General features: G+C 42.2%; 1 protein-coding gene across 10 annotated transcripts in view; it reads right to left on the reverse strand.

Annotated features, from left to right (window-relative positions):
• The window catches only part of Stab2 (stabilin 2), a 166,845-nt gene that overhangs the window by 74,336 nt on the left and 80,461 nt on the right, over positions 1 to 12,048 (reverse strand). For 8 of the 10 annotated variants that reach the window (XR_003948628.1, XR_003948624.1, XR_003948626.1 and 5 more), the window contains exons 27-31: positions 11,068 to 11,163; positions 8,868 to 8,915; positions 7,338 to 7,474; positions 6,553 to 6,667; positions 3,487 to 3,564 (exon numbers count right to left, since the gene is read on the reverse strand). Coding sequence is in view for 5 of the 10 variants with exons in the window: in NM_138673.3 (NP_619614.1) it covers positions 3,487 to 3,564; positions 6,553 to 6,667; positions 7,338 to 7,474; positions 8,868 to 8,915; positions 11,068 to 11,163 (474 nt within the window). In the remaining 5 variants the exon portion in view is untranslated. Of the gene's footprint in view, positions 1 to 858; positions 946 to 3,486; positions 3,565 to 6,552; positions 6,668 to 7,337; positions 7,475 to 8,867; positions 8,916 to 11,067; positions 11,164 to 12,048 lie in introns of those variants that run through there. The other 2 variants (XM_030244958.1, XM_030244959.1) reach the window with 2 other exon arrangements.

Genomic DNA, 12,048 nt, shown 5'->3' on the forward strand with positions numbered 1-12,048 from the left:
TACTTCCTAGTTTCCCTGTGGCCAAACCAAGAAGCTACAAAGTTAAGGGACTATGATATAGTAGTTTCCACCCTTATAAGGGTCTGTATCCCATTGTATGTAGCATTTTGGCATTCATACAAATGGCTGACAAGATGGCCATGAATAAACATGGTCCTTCCTGTGATTCATTGCTCTGTGTCAACTTGACAAGCTAAAGTCATTTGATAGGATGGAATCTCAATTAGATCAGGTTGGAGCCAGGCCTGTATGGCATTTTCTTAATTAGTGATTTATGGAGCAGGGCCCCATCCATTGTGGGTGGGGCCATCCCTGGGCTGGTGGTTCTGCTTTCTATAAGAAAGCAGGCTAAGCAAGCCATGTCAAGAAAGTCAGTAAGCAGCATGCCTCCATGGCCTCTGTATCAGCTCCTGCCTCCAGATTCCTGCCCTGTTTGAGTTCCTGTTCTGACTTCCTTTTATGGTGAACATTGATAGGGAAGCCTAAGCCAAATAAATCATTTCCTCCCCAAGTTGCTTTTTGATCATGGTGTTTCACTGCAGCAATAGAAATCCTAACTAAGACGCCACATAAAACCAGACGTAGCCTCTTTTTCTTTTTGCCTTCTGTCTCTCTACAGCTTCCTTAGTAATATAACAGAGCCGAAGTGGGATGGGGTGGGGGATTTTGGATTAGATAGGCATAACAGATTTTACAACTGTGAGGAGATGGTTTGCTAGACCTTGATAACTTTATGTTTGTGTTGCAACAATATACATTTATGAAGGCCAGACTTTCAGAAATCTACTCCTTGAGGTTTTTAACTCTAGATGAGTACAAAGCAAGCAAAGTACTGTGGGCTGGACTTTACCTACTCACCTGTTGGCTCCACCTTTATGCAGCACACAGCCTACATAACCATACATCATGTTGGTACTAGCAAAGGTGGCATGATGCCAGTTGACAAGAGGAGTTCTTGAGGGAGTAGCACAATCCAAGGGCTAAGAAGAGAACAATCATGAACTTTTCATGTTCACAAAAATTCTTCCTTCCCCCAATTCCTTATCTTGGAGTGTTGTCTCATCTTTAACTCAAGAACAATGTAGCACTCACCATTTTAGTGTTATAAAAAACAAAAGGGACACCAGGTAGGGGTTGATACTTGGCAGAGTACCTGGAACCTAATGGATCTTTAGAAATTCCAGTTATACATAAAGCAAGGTGCTGGTTCTCATGAGGGACACAGAGATGCGGCCACATGCCTCCAGGATATAGCCACTAAAGGGTCTCAGGAAACAGGCATCAGTAAAGGATAATTGGTGGTTATGCCACATAAGCTCCGTATAGAAAATTCCATAGGATTTCAAAGGAAGAAGGAAATAAAGCCAACATTTACTGGGGGCCTTTTAGTGGCAATCTTTGAAGTAGAAGGTGTTATGTAATCCTTACAAAAGAAGATAAATGAGACATGTAGAGGTTATATGACATCCAAAAGGTTATATAGCTAGTCAAAAGCTCAAATTCAGACTATCACTTTAACATATTTTCTGTAGACATGGACTGTGTGGGAAGGCCACAGAAAGGTTGGAACTTAATATCCTGTACTGGCTATGGCTAGTTTTGTGTCAACTTGACACAGGCTGGAATTATCACAGAGAAAGGAGCTTCAGTTGGGGAAATGCCTCCACAAGATCCAGCTGTAAGGCATTTTCTCAATTAGTGATCAAGGGGGGAGGTCCCCTTGTGGGTGGTGCCATCTCTGGGCTGTTAGTTTTGGGTTTATAGAGGCAGGCAGATTTCTGAGTTCAAGGCCAGCCTGGTCTACAAAGTGAGTTCCAGGAAAGCCAGAGCTATACAGAGAAACCCTGTCTCAAAAAACAAACAAACAAAGAGCAGGCTGAGTAAGCCAGGGGAAGCAAGCCAGTAAAGAACATCCCTCCATGGCCTCTGCATCAGCTCCTGCTTCCTGACCTGCTTGAGTTCCAGTCCTGACTTCTTTCAGTGATGAATAGCAATGTGGGCGAATAAACCCTTTCCTCCTCAACTGCTTCTTGGTCATGATGTTTGTGCAGGAATAGAAACCCTGACTAAGACATATCCCATGGTTATAAGCTCAGAGTAAGAGGTGGGTTGAAGTACCATATTATTAAGGAACATGTGTCTATCTAAAATATGTAAGAAGGGGGGAAAAAAGGTGAGTGTGTATGTATTTGTGTTCTCTGAGCCTGGAGCTCAACATTTCAAACTGGCTGGCTAAGGATTTTTTTGTTCTGATGTGCTGGGGGAGGGGGGTTTACAGATCCATTAAGCTCTAACCAGCCTTTTATTTGATACTGGATGTCTAAATTCAACTCTTCAAGCTTGTGTGACAAGCACTTTACCTACTGAGCCACCTCCCCGGCCCAATTTTATGTTTTTTAAATTAATTTTTTTAGAAAGGGATTTTAGTACTCTGAAAAGCTAAGACTAGAAAGAAAAACTATTGATAAGCAGTGTCACTTGGAACCCTAATTTCCTGTTAGTGCTAAATCTCTTGCTTAACAGTGTTGTGGTTAAAGTCTCTAGATATGCAGAATTGCAAGGACTTTGAAAAACATGGAGACTTATAAATAGCCTTTCATTTGAACAGAAATAGTTGAATTAAGACTTTTGAAAATTGAATATACAAATGCTAAGTGAGAACAATTTTAATTAAAATGCAATTAATTAATAGTTCCCCTAGCCTTCTACCTTCTGAACATTTCCATTGTGTAGGAAGTTTCTTTTTAAAATGAAGATCCTAATACAGTAACTAGAAATTATGGATTAGCTTGTAAACCCATTTTCCTTTTTAAAAAATATTTATTTATTTTATATATGTGAATATTCTGTTGACATCTTCAGACACACCAGAAGAGGGCATTGGATACCATGTGGTTGCTGGGAATTGAACTCAGGGCCTCTGGAAGAGCAGTCAGTGTACTTTAACCACTGAGTCATCTCTCCAGCCCCTCCCCCCACTTCCCATTTTTTATTCTTTTTCATACCTATAAATACTAGTGAATTTGGACTTATGTAAAAAAATGAAAGTCTTACAGTAGTTTTTCTGTGCTTTCTTATTTTTTTTCTCTTAGGCTTCCCCCTCCACCCCCCTTTTTTTTTTTTTTTTTTTTAGGATACAGTAGTTCAGGGAGGGGAGTAAATAGTGATAACAAATTGCTTTTCCCCTTGTTCTTGATTTTAGACTTGTGCCTCTTAAGATATTTGCATATACAAGAAAGAATATGTATGTGAGGTCACATATGACAGAGGCCCCGCTGCAAATACAGGTGGAGTGAGTTATAGCAAAGTCTGATCGAATGAAGAGAGTCTCCATGAGAGTCTAGAAAAAAATAATGAAGCACATCAAATTAGAAGCTCCTTCGATAAGTACTAAGGCTAAGTATTTTTTACTTGCCCAAACAGCACTGTATAGGAAGACATCACAGAGCGGAAACAGCTCTGCCTATTGGGTAAGGGCATCTTTACCTTGTTGATGATGTGGACCACCCCGTTTGTGGCTGCATTGTCACCATCCACAAAGGATGCCCCCTCAATTGTGATATTCTGAAAGTGCAAACACAGTGGGAAGGTGAGTATACTTGAGGGTTGTGTTACCTCTAGGGGTTCAACTTCTTGAGCAGCAGTAACCACAGTTTTAGGCCATGAAACCCTTTAAATTGTAACCCGTTAGCTATCACAAACAAGTAGACACACATGTATACACACCCAAATGAGAAGATGGCTTTCTTTTACATGAGTGATGTACTCTGATTGTCAAGTCTATTCCACTCTTAGTGGACTAAGTAAATGTATGGGAAATAGTAACATGGACAGTGAGCCAAGGAAGTAGCCTGGGGCATCTCCTTAGCTACCCTCACAGGGAATCAACCCTTGCCAACACTTTGGCCTGGGACTTCCAGAAGCCTTTGTTCTGTGGGACTGTTTATTTTATTTATTTTTTATCAGGAATCACCATAAACCAATTTAAACAGTGCCTGTTTACCAGTTCCTCATGGATCTTGGGGAACTGTGAACATGGAAGTTCCGTGTACAGAGGCTGTGGAAACACACCAGCCTGCCTGCCATATCTCTTTTTGTTAAAGTGGGATATTGTTTAATTGTATTAGACACAGGAATGGAATTAAGAGAACTGCATTTGATGGTTATCTCCTCTAGGTCAGGGCCTTGATTGATCTATTTTGGGACCAATATAGCCTGTGACATGCCAGGGTGGATGTTACTATAGCTAAGAAAATTGATGATTTAGAACACCAACGGATTAGCCTAATTGCAGTAACCACACTATAGAGTATACACAAAGTCGGGTTGTAAATTAAAAAGAAAATTAACGATACTTACCTATAGTGTTCAGTGTAGTGCTTCAGTACCTTGTACACACTGTGCAATGATTTAATTAGTATACTTAGGCTCTTTGTCATCTGCATCAGTTATTTCTTCCTAGGATGACAACATTCAAATCCTCTCCTCCAGGCTTTGATTGATTTATCTGGGAGCACTGGAGGTTAAATGTAGGACTTCACGCAAGCGCTACACTTTCCCACTGAGCTACATCTTCATCCCCTTTTTTTTTTACTTTTCATTTTAAAACAGGGACTCACTAAGTTGCCCAGGCTGGCTATGTCCTCACTTTGTACCCTGGGAGGCCTTGAACTTGTAATGTTCCTGCCTCAGTCTTTGGAGGCTAGGATCACAGTTCCATAGCACCATGTTTGGCTCACTTACTTCTTGATTTATATACTATAGTGTTGTTAAGCAGATATATCCTGCGGTGCAGTACCCCACAGAATGTATTCTTTTTCACTAGCTGTATCTTTGTACCATTATCTTTTATTAAGGAATATTTATTTTTTGAGACAGCGTCTCACTGTGTATCCCTGGCAGGCCTGGAACTTGCTATATAGACCAGGCTGGGCTTGAACTACCAGAGATTCATCTGCCTCTGCTTTCCCCAGGCCTGGGGTTAAAGTCACGTTGCATGATGTCCAGTTGTACCCAATCTTTATGTCATATTTTTATTTAAACAATTCAGGATATAACATGGGTGTCATTGGAATTCCCAAAGACTTACAAAAGAAGATTTATAAAATATCCATGGAACCACACATTCAAGTTTTTTTCTTTCTACATGAACCAGTGAGCCTGGTGTTTAGGCTTTCACAATGGATTCTTTTCCTAGTGCTTATAGGCTGATAGGAAACTGGGAAGTTCTAAGCCATTTCTGCCTGATGAGTCATGGCTGCAGCAGTCCTCAGTGCCCGCTAGAACCCTCACTCACTCACTTTGTTAACTCATGGAGACACCTTGACCCTTGACCCTTCACAGCCAGGAAGCCACACTTCCCACTGAATAGGCACGTGAGTTCTTGACAAGACTCTGGGAATGCCATATAATGCATTTCTCTGAAGCTCTACTCTTCCAGTGCCCTGGCTCTAGCACATGCATGCATGTGCAGAATAGGTGCTCACTCTAGGCTTGCAGTCTAGTAACTGATACAACATTATCCAGTTACTGCTATGACTCCATCAGGAGCTTAGTTGAGTATACATCTCCTTTTCAGGGTGATGTCAGCTTGCTGGTCTGCATTTTGAATTACTGCTTTCATGAACTAGTCCCTTTTGCCTTTTTATTAAAATTTTTTCATACAATATATCTTATAATGTTTTCCCTTTCTTCCATCTCCTCCCAGATCCTCCCCTTTCTTTCTCACTTAATTTTTATGTTCTTTCTCTTTAAAAAAATATGAAAATTGAAACAAATATAAAAGCAGTATGACAAAAAATGCCTCCCCCCCGAAAAAAACAAACAAAATCAACAAACAAAAAGTCCCAAAACCAAGCATGGGATTCATTTTGTGTTATTCAACAACTCCTGGCCTGCTCTGGAGTATGGTTGATGGACTCAGTGACACTCCATTGGAGGAAACTGATTTTCCCTTTTATGATAGCTAATCTTCAACTTGATGGGCTCTAGAATCATGATAGAAGAAGCCCCAAGGCATGTCTATAAGGGACTTTTTAGAATAGGTTAATTGAGGTGGGAAGACCTACCTTAAATATTAGTCCATGGGCTAGAGTCCTGGACTTTATAAAAACTAGAAAGCTAGCTGCGAACCCTCTGATTAATCTCTCCTGACTGTAGACGGTGTGGCCATCTGCCTTAAGCTCTGGCCATCATGACTTCCTGTTAATGATGAACCGTACCCTCAAACTGTGAGCCAAAATAAACCCTTAAGTTCCTTTGTCAGATACTTGATTACAGCAACGAGAATTAATGAATATACTACTGTAGCATAGTTGTTTTCTGTTTTTTCCTCTTTTATCTTTCTTCCTTTCTTTTCCTCCCTCCCTCCCTCCCTTCCTTTTCTTTCTTTGTTTTTTAAACTGTGTATATGTGCAATCCTTGTTGCAACTGGGTGATGCTCACACAGGTGTCTATTCTCTCTGTGTACAGATCTGAAATTTTCCAAAATTCAGGAAAGACGACATGTGTAAAGGTAGCATGCTCCAAACAGCTGGATGACAGAGTTCTTACCCCATCTGCCTTGTCCAGGCGAAGGAAGCTTCCCTGCAAGGATGTCGCTAGCATGTGAGAGGATGGCAGAGTCTGCAGATCAGCCACTCTGTATGTGCCTAGTAGTGTGTGGTATCTAAAAAACAGATAATAAGGATCACAAATAGCCATCCACAAGATAGTATCACTAAACAGGAGAATAAGCTCTGGGGCCTGATGACCATATTCAAACTTCACATTCTCCCATACTTAAACTTTACATTTGCCTTTGCGGAGGTCAGCCCTAGCTGGAATTAGCCATTAACCACTCTGCCTCACTTCTCACATCTGTCAAATGGGAATAATTGTAACACCCATCTCAAAGGTGTTGGGAGTGTTAACTGAATGATATTCAAAGCACATTGCTTGGTTTAGCAGTGGTTCTCAACTTGTGCGCCACAACTCCTTTAGCAGGGGGGGGGGGTAACATCAGATATCCTACATATCAGATATTTATACTACTATTCATAACAGTAGCACAACTACAGTCATGAAATAGCAAATTATTACAAAAATAATTTTATGATTGGGGGTCACCACATGTAGCAGAAACCTGAGGCACTGTATTAAAGGGTCACAGCATTAGGGAGGTTGAGGACCACTGGCTTAGAGTCAGCTGTTAACAGATAACTTTTCCTGACCCAGGGGAGGGTTGCTAGGAACATCCTAGGAAGTGAAGGATCATGTGGCTTCTTTATATTGAACTAAGGAATGATCACCCTGGATGCCAGTCACATAGCATGGAAAATAAGGTAAATGACACCCACTTTATCAGGGCTGGAATGTTGTTCCGTGACAACCAGAAGCTTTTTTCATTCTGGTCCATGTCCTTGATGGCTTGCAGGGATGGCACGAGGACAGTGAGATTCGAGGTGGCAGACAGCATGGACTGCAGAGAAGCATTCTGAATCACAGAGAAAAGAAAGTGGCTGGAGGACCATTAGGGACGAGTGGGCTGACTTATATGCTGTCAGAGATGATGGCTTCACATGGGATGCAATTCCAGGAATGCTGGGAAGGCACTAGGCTTGCCCTCCCCAAGTCCACCCAGCCACTGGCTGATGTCTTACATTCTCTTTTGAGACTCAATCTTTTTTCTCTTTAATGTGTGGATCTTTATAACAATGCAGATTATCCCGATTGGGTCATACTTTGTCATTGTAAGTCTGAATGAAAAGCCAGATGAATAATCTTGCTGTGTGTGTATGTGTGTTATGCATACATGCACACAAAGGACTATGAATTCTTCAATGTCTTTTGAGTAAGACTGAGGAAGTTGCAGAGAATGAAAGCCTGAACCAAACTTAACTATGTCTCATGCATGCTCAGAAAGACTATTGTTATGTCAACAATTAGATGAAAAAAAGAAACCCAAAAATTAAAAACTGACTCCAACCCCCTAAATTTTGATTTATAGAACTTGCTGATTTCTGGTGAATACTTCAATCAGAACTGATGTTAATTCCTAACACAACAGCATTTAAAGCGGGCTGGGGGCGGGAGGATGTGGCCTGTCCAGCCTACTGCTGGGCTGGGTACACTTACACAGGGTAAGATTGTGCATGGTGTGGCTACAGGGAAGCCAACAAACTGAGAGAGGGAGCGGTCCTGTGCCTTGCCTTTAGAGAGAGTGTTGTACACAGAGCCTCCACTGTAGAAACAAGTGGTTCCTAGAATGTTCTGGAACATACAGGGAGCTGGTCTCTGAGTAAATGCTGATTGAGCAAGACCTTTATTGGCACATACTTATTTGAAGGGACACTCTGTTATGTTGTCTGGCTAGGTCAGACACCCTAATCCATTCAGTTAAAGGGGACACTGGGGCAGGGTGAGGTTAGACTCTGTCTGATCCTCTCCAGAGGTAAAGAGTAAGCCTTTTTAATATGGTAAGCATAGAGATAAGCATATTAAGTTCCCCAGATGTCAACCATAAGTCTAAATCTTAGTGAATTATGACATAAATTACATTAAGCTTCCAAAGAAAGAACTATGTGATAGATGATGCTATTTTTGTGTATTTGAGTTGCTTAGACCCCAGCTACCCCACCCTAACCTGGGCCAGCAGTTTCTAGCTTGGCTAAACATGGTGTCACTGGTGTCCAGGCCAAGCCCCTGACTTATCAAATCGGAGTCTCCTGGGGTGGGGTGCCCCATGATGCAGGCAAGGTCGGGGAGCTGCTGTGCAGGACACTCCCCTCAACCCCCCTTCCCAACATTTCCAGTTTTCTACTGCTCAAACTCCAGAGCTCTAGAACGATTTACATTCCCACTGTTAAAGTGCAAATTCAGGGACTCACATTGATCCACTGGTAAAATACAGCTGCTTCAGAGAGAAACGACAGTTCCTTATTCATTTGTTCCAAGGAGGGCCGAAGGAGAAAGAGAACACAGAAATGTTATCTCAGTTCAGTTCTGGGCAGCCTCTGTCATCTGCAGCGGCATTCTCCCCAGGCTGATGGGAACCTGCCTCTGAGCAAGAGCTGCTGGAGGCCTTCACACTCAGGGGCCTATCCTTTAGAGCAGGTGTTCTCAACCTTCCTAACGCTGCTGCGACCCTTTAATACATTTCCTCATTTTGAGGTGAACCCCCAACCATAAAATTGTTTTCATTGCTACCTCATAACTGTAGTTTTGCCATGGCTATGAATTGTAATATAAATATCTGTGACTTTCGATGGTCTTAGGTGACCCCTGGGAAAGGGTCATTTAACCTCCAAAGGGGTTGTGACCTCCAGATTGAGAACTGCTGTTCTAGAGATAGGTGTGTCCAATCTTTTGGCACTACAAAATGATGTTGTTATCTACAAAGTTCACACTTGAGAACTGTATAAGAAAGAATAATTACAAAGGAAAAAAAACCTACAAACACCAGGTTTGATAATGTTTTACATAAAACAATTTTGGATCATAGCTATATTAGTGTGTACATACCTACCAGCTACAGTTAGGACATGCTTGTTAGACTGAGTTAAGTTTAGCTAGCTGATAAAAGACACAGCCACCTAGGCACCAACAAGGTACCCAGAGCTCAGCAGCCTCTAGTCAGAACCAACATAGAGCTTCAGGCTGGCGCATGGAGTGGCTTTTGGTTACCAGGCTGTCGGTCCTAGGGGGTTTCTAGAATGAAGGTTTCATAGAAGAAAAAGAACAAGAACCAACTGTATGAGAAAAACAAGGTGTGAGGAAAAAAAATTGTCAGCGTTAGGTCTCAAACCTGGACAAACTGCTAATGTGGTGCTTTTTAGCATTTCAAAGCTGACATTGGTCAGGCAGTTTCTCCTGGAATCCCCCCATTGGAATCCCTCCATCTCTACCTGTTACAGGGTCCTCCAGACTGGCATACCTGCTCCCTACCTGAACTCTCCAGCCTAGGGACTGGGCTACCCTTCCTTGCCCCAGCTGCTTTTTCCTATAGAATCCAGCCAGTTTTGGCTAAGCTGGTTGTTTTGGCCCTTTTACCTCTTGACCCAGGCTCTTGGGTCATGGCTCATCTTCCCTCTTGCTCTCCCTTCCTTTCTCCTCTTCTTTGGCCCTGCTCAGTTTGGCCGTGTTCACTCTGGATTCTCCCAGATATCTCTGCCTCTGGCTATATTTAACCTTTTATTTACAATAAACCTTCTCCTCCACCATACCTAGGAGCAATTATGTCCATCTATTTGTTTGTTTATTTGTTTATTTAATCTGACACCAAACCCCAGGATTTTGATAAGTTTAAATATGAGCGATTTAGGAATGAGGAATTATTCTCACCCTTGAGATTAGAGTCCAGGGCAGGAGGAGAGTGAGGTGGAGAAGTGTCAGTTGGGTGTGACCTATACTGCATGGATAAAGTACTCTCTACTGGTAGTTAAGTCTTGTACCTGGCACATGGACAGATACCAACATTTCAGACAAGTAAGTGTGCTTAGCCTCTGTTTACTGACCTGTGGAATGGGCATCAAAATAACATTAATCCTAGACAACTGTTGTGAGGTTTAAATGAGATGTTGCTGCATAAAGGACCTAGAAAGACACCTTGTACACAGAAGGCATTTTCTTGAGCACATGTGCATGCATGTACACACACACACACACACACACACACACACACACACACACACACACACACGACCTCATTCAGGATGGGTAAACCCAGGGTGTTCTGGCTACCCATGGGAGGCATGGGACCCAACGGGGTACTAAGGCAGCTATCCCATGTAGCCCAGCAGAGGGAGATCAGTTGCTCACTTGGGAAGTTTGAGACAAATTAGCAAATAAAAGTTTCAGGACTAGCCGGTGTGCAGAAAGTGCCAGATAAAAAACTGCTATAGCTTGTGAAAATGAGGGACCCACCAAACATGAGGTATCTATAGAAAACCAGCTGTCTTCATCTAAAAATCTCTTGGACAAAGGGTCTGTAGATGGAGCATGTCTAAGGCTATCTGAGCTGAAACGTCCATTCTCTTGCTATGTGTTCTGTCTGTGACTTTGCACTTGAGGTTCTCACTAGGGACTTACCATGAGCACATTTCCATAGCACAGGACACCATTTCCTTCATAGCCCTCTTGGCAAACACAGCTCCAAACACCAGACAAAGTATATTGACAGGTGGCCTGAGAAAACCAAGATGGAGGAGACAGCTTGTTTTCCCATCTAAGATGTTAGGCCCAGCTCATATGTATCTGTGAGATGGTCAGCTCTAAGATGGAACTTGGAATTCAGACCCTGGAATCATGTGGTAGAACACTTGCCTAGTTGCACTTGGCCCTGAGTCTTATCCACAGTTTTACAGGAAAAACAACAACAAACTCCCCTGCAAGTTCACCCCAAAAGATGGTAGAAACAACCCAGATACATCAGTGTTACAGCAGGATGCTCGTGCCTTTGGCTTTTAGTCACAACAAATCTTTCTTTTCATCCCTACCAGATCTAGCAAATGAAAAATCCAAAAAGTTAAATTTGATTTTCAGATAGATGGTGAATATATAAACTTATCTTGTGCAATATTTTGGGCACACTGAACCTTTGCCCAAAATTTATTCTCTGTGGATCTTAAATTCAAATTCAACCGCTGCCTAGCATCTTTGCTGGCAACACAAGCTGCTGCTTTTAAGCTTTGAAATAGAGTGGATATTGCAATTGCTGCTCGAATTCTGCTTAGGGGAGCTCTTTGAAGGTGAGAGACTTTGTTCATGCCTAAGCTCAGGCAAGATAGAGCTGTTAGGGTTTGGATATGAAGTATCCTTCCCAAAGAACACCATGTTAAAAGCTTGGTCCCTTATGCAGGGTGTACAGAGGTGTGTGTGTGTGTGGGGGGGAGTGACCAAATCATGAAGACTCTGATTTCATCAACACAACTTCATTGATGGGTTCAAAATTTGGTGACACTACTGAGAGGAAGAAAAACTTCTAGAGGTTGGGCTGAGGTGGAAGAAGTAGGTCACTGGGCATAAACCCATGGGGTCATACTCCTGTCCACCATGAAGTGAGGCACTCTG

Source organism: Mus musculus, chromosome 10 (assembly GCF_000001635.26).
Source record: "Mus musculus strain C57BL/6J chromosome 10, GRCm38.p6 C57BL/6J".
Lineage (NCBI taxonomy): Eukaryota > Metazoa > Chordata > Mammalia > Rodentia > Muridae > Mus > Mus musculus.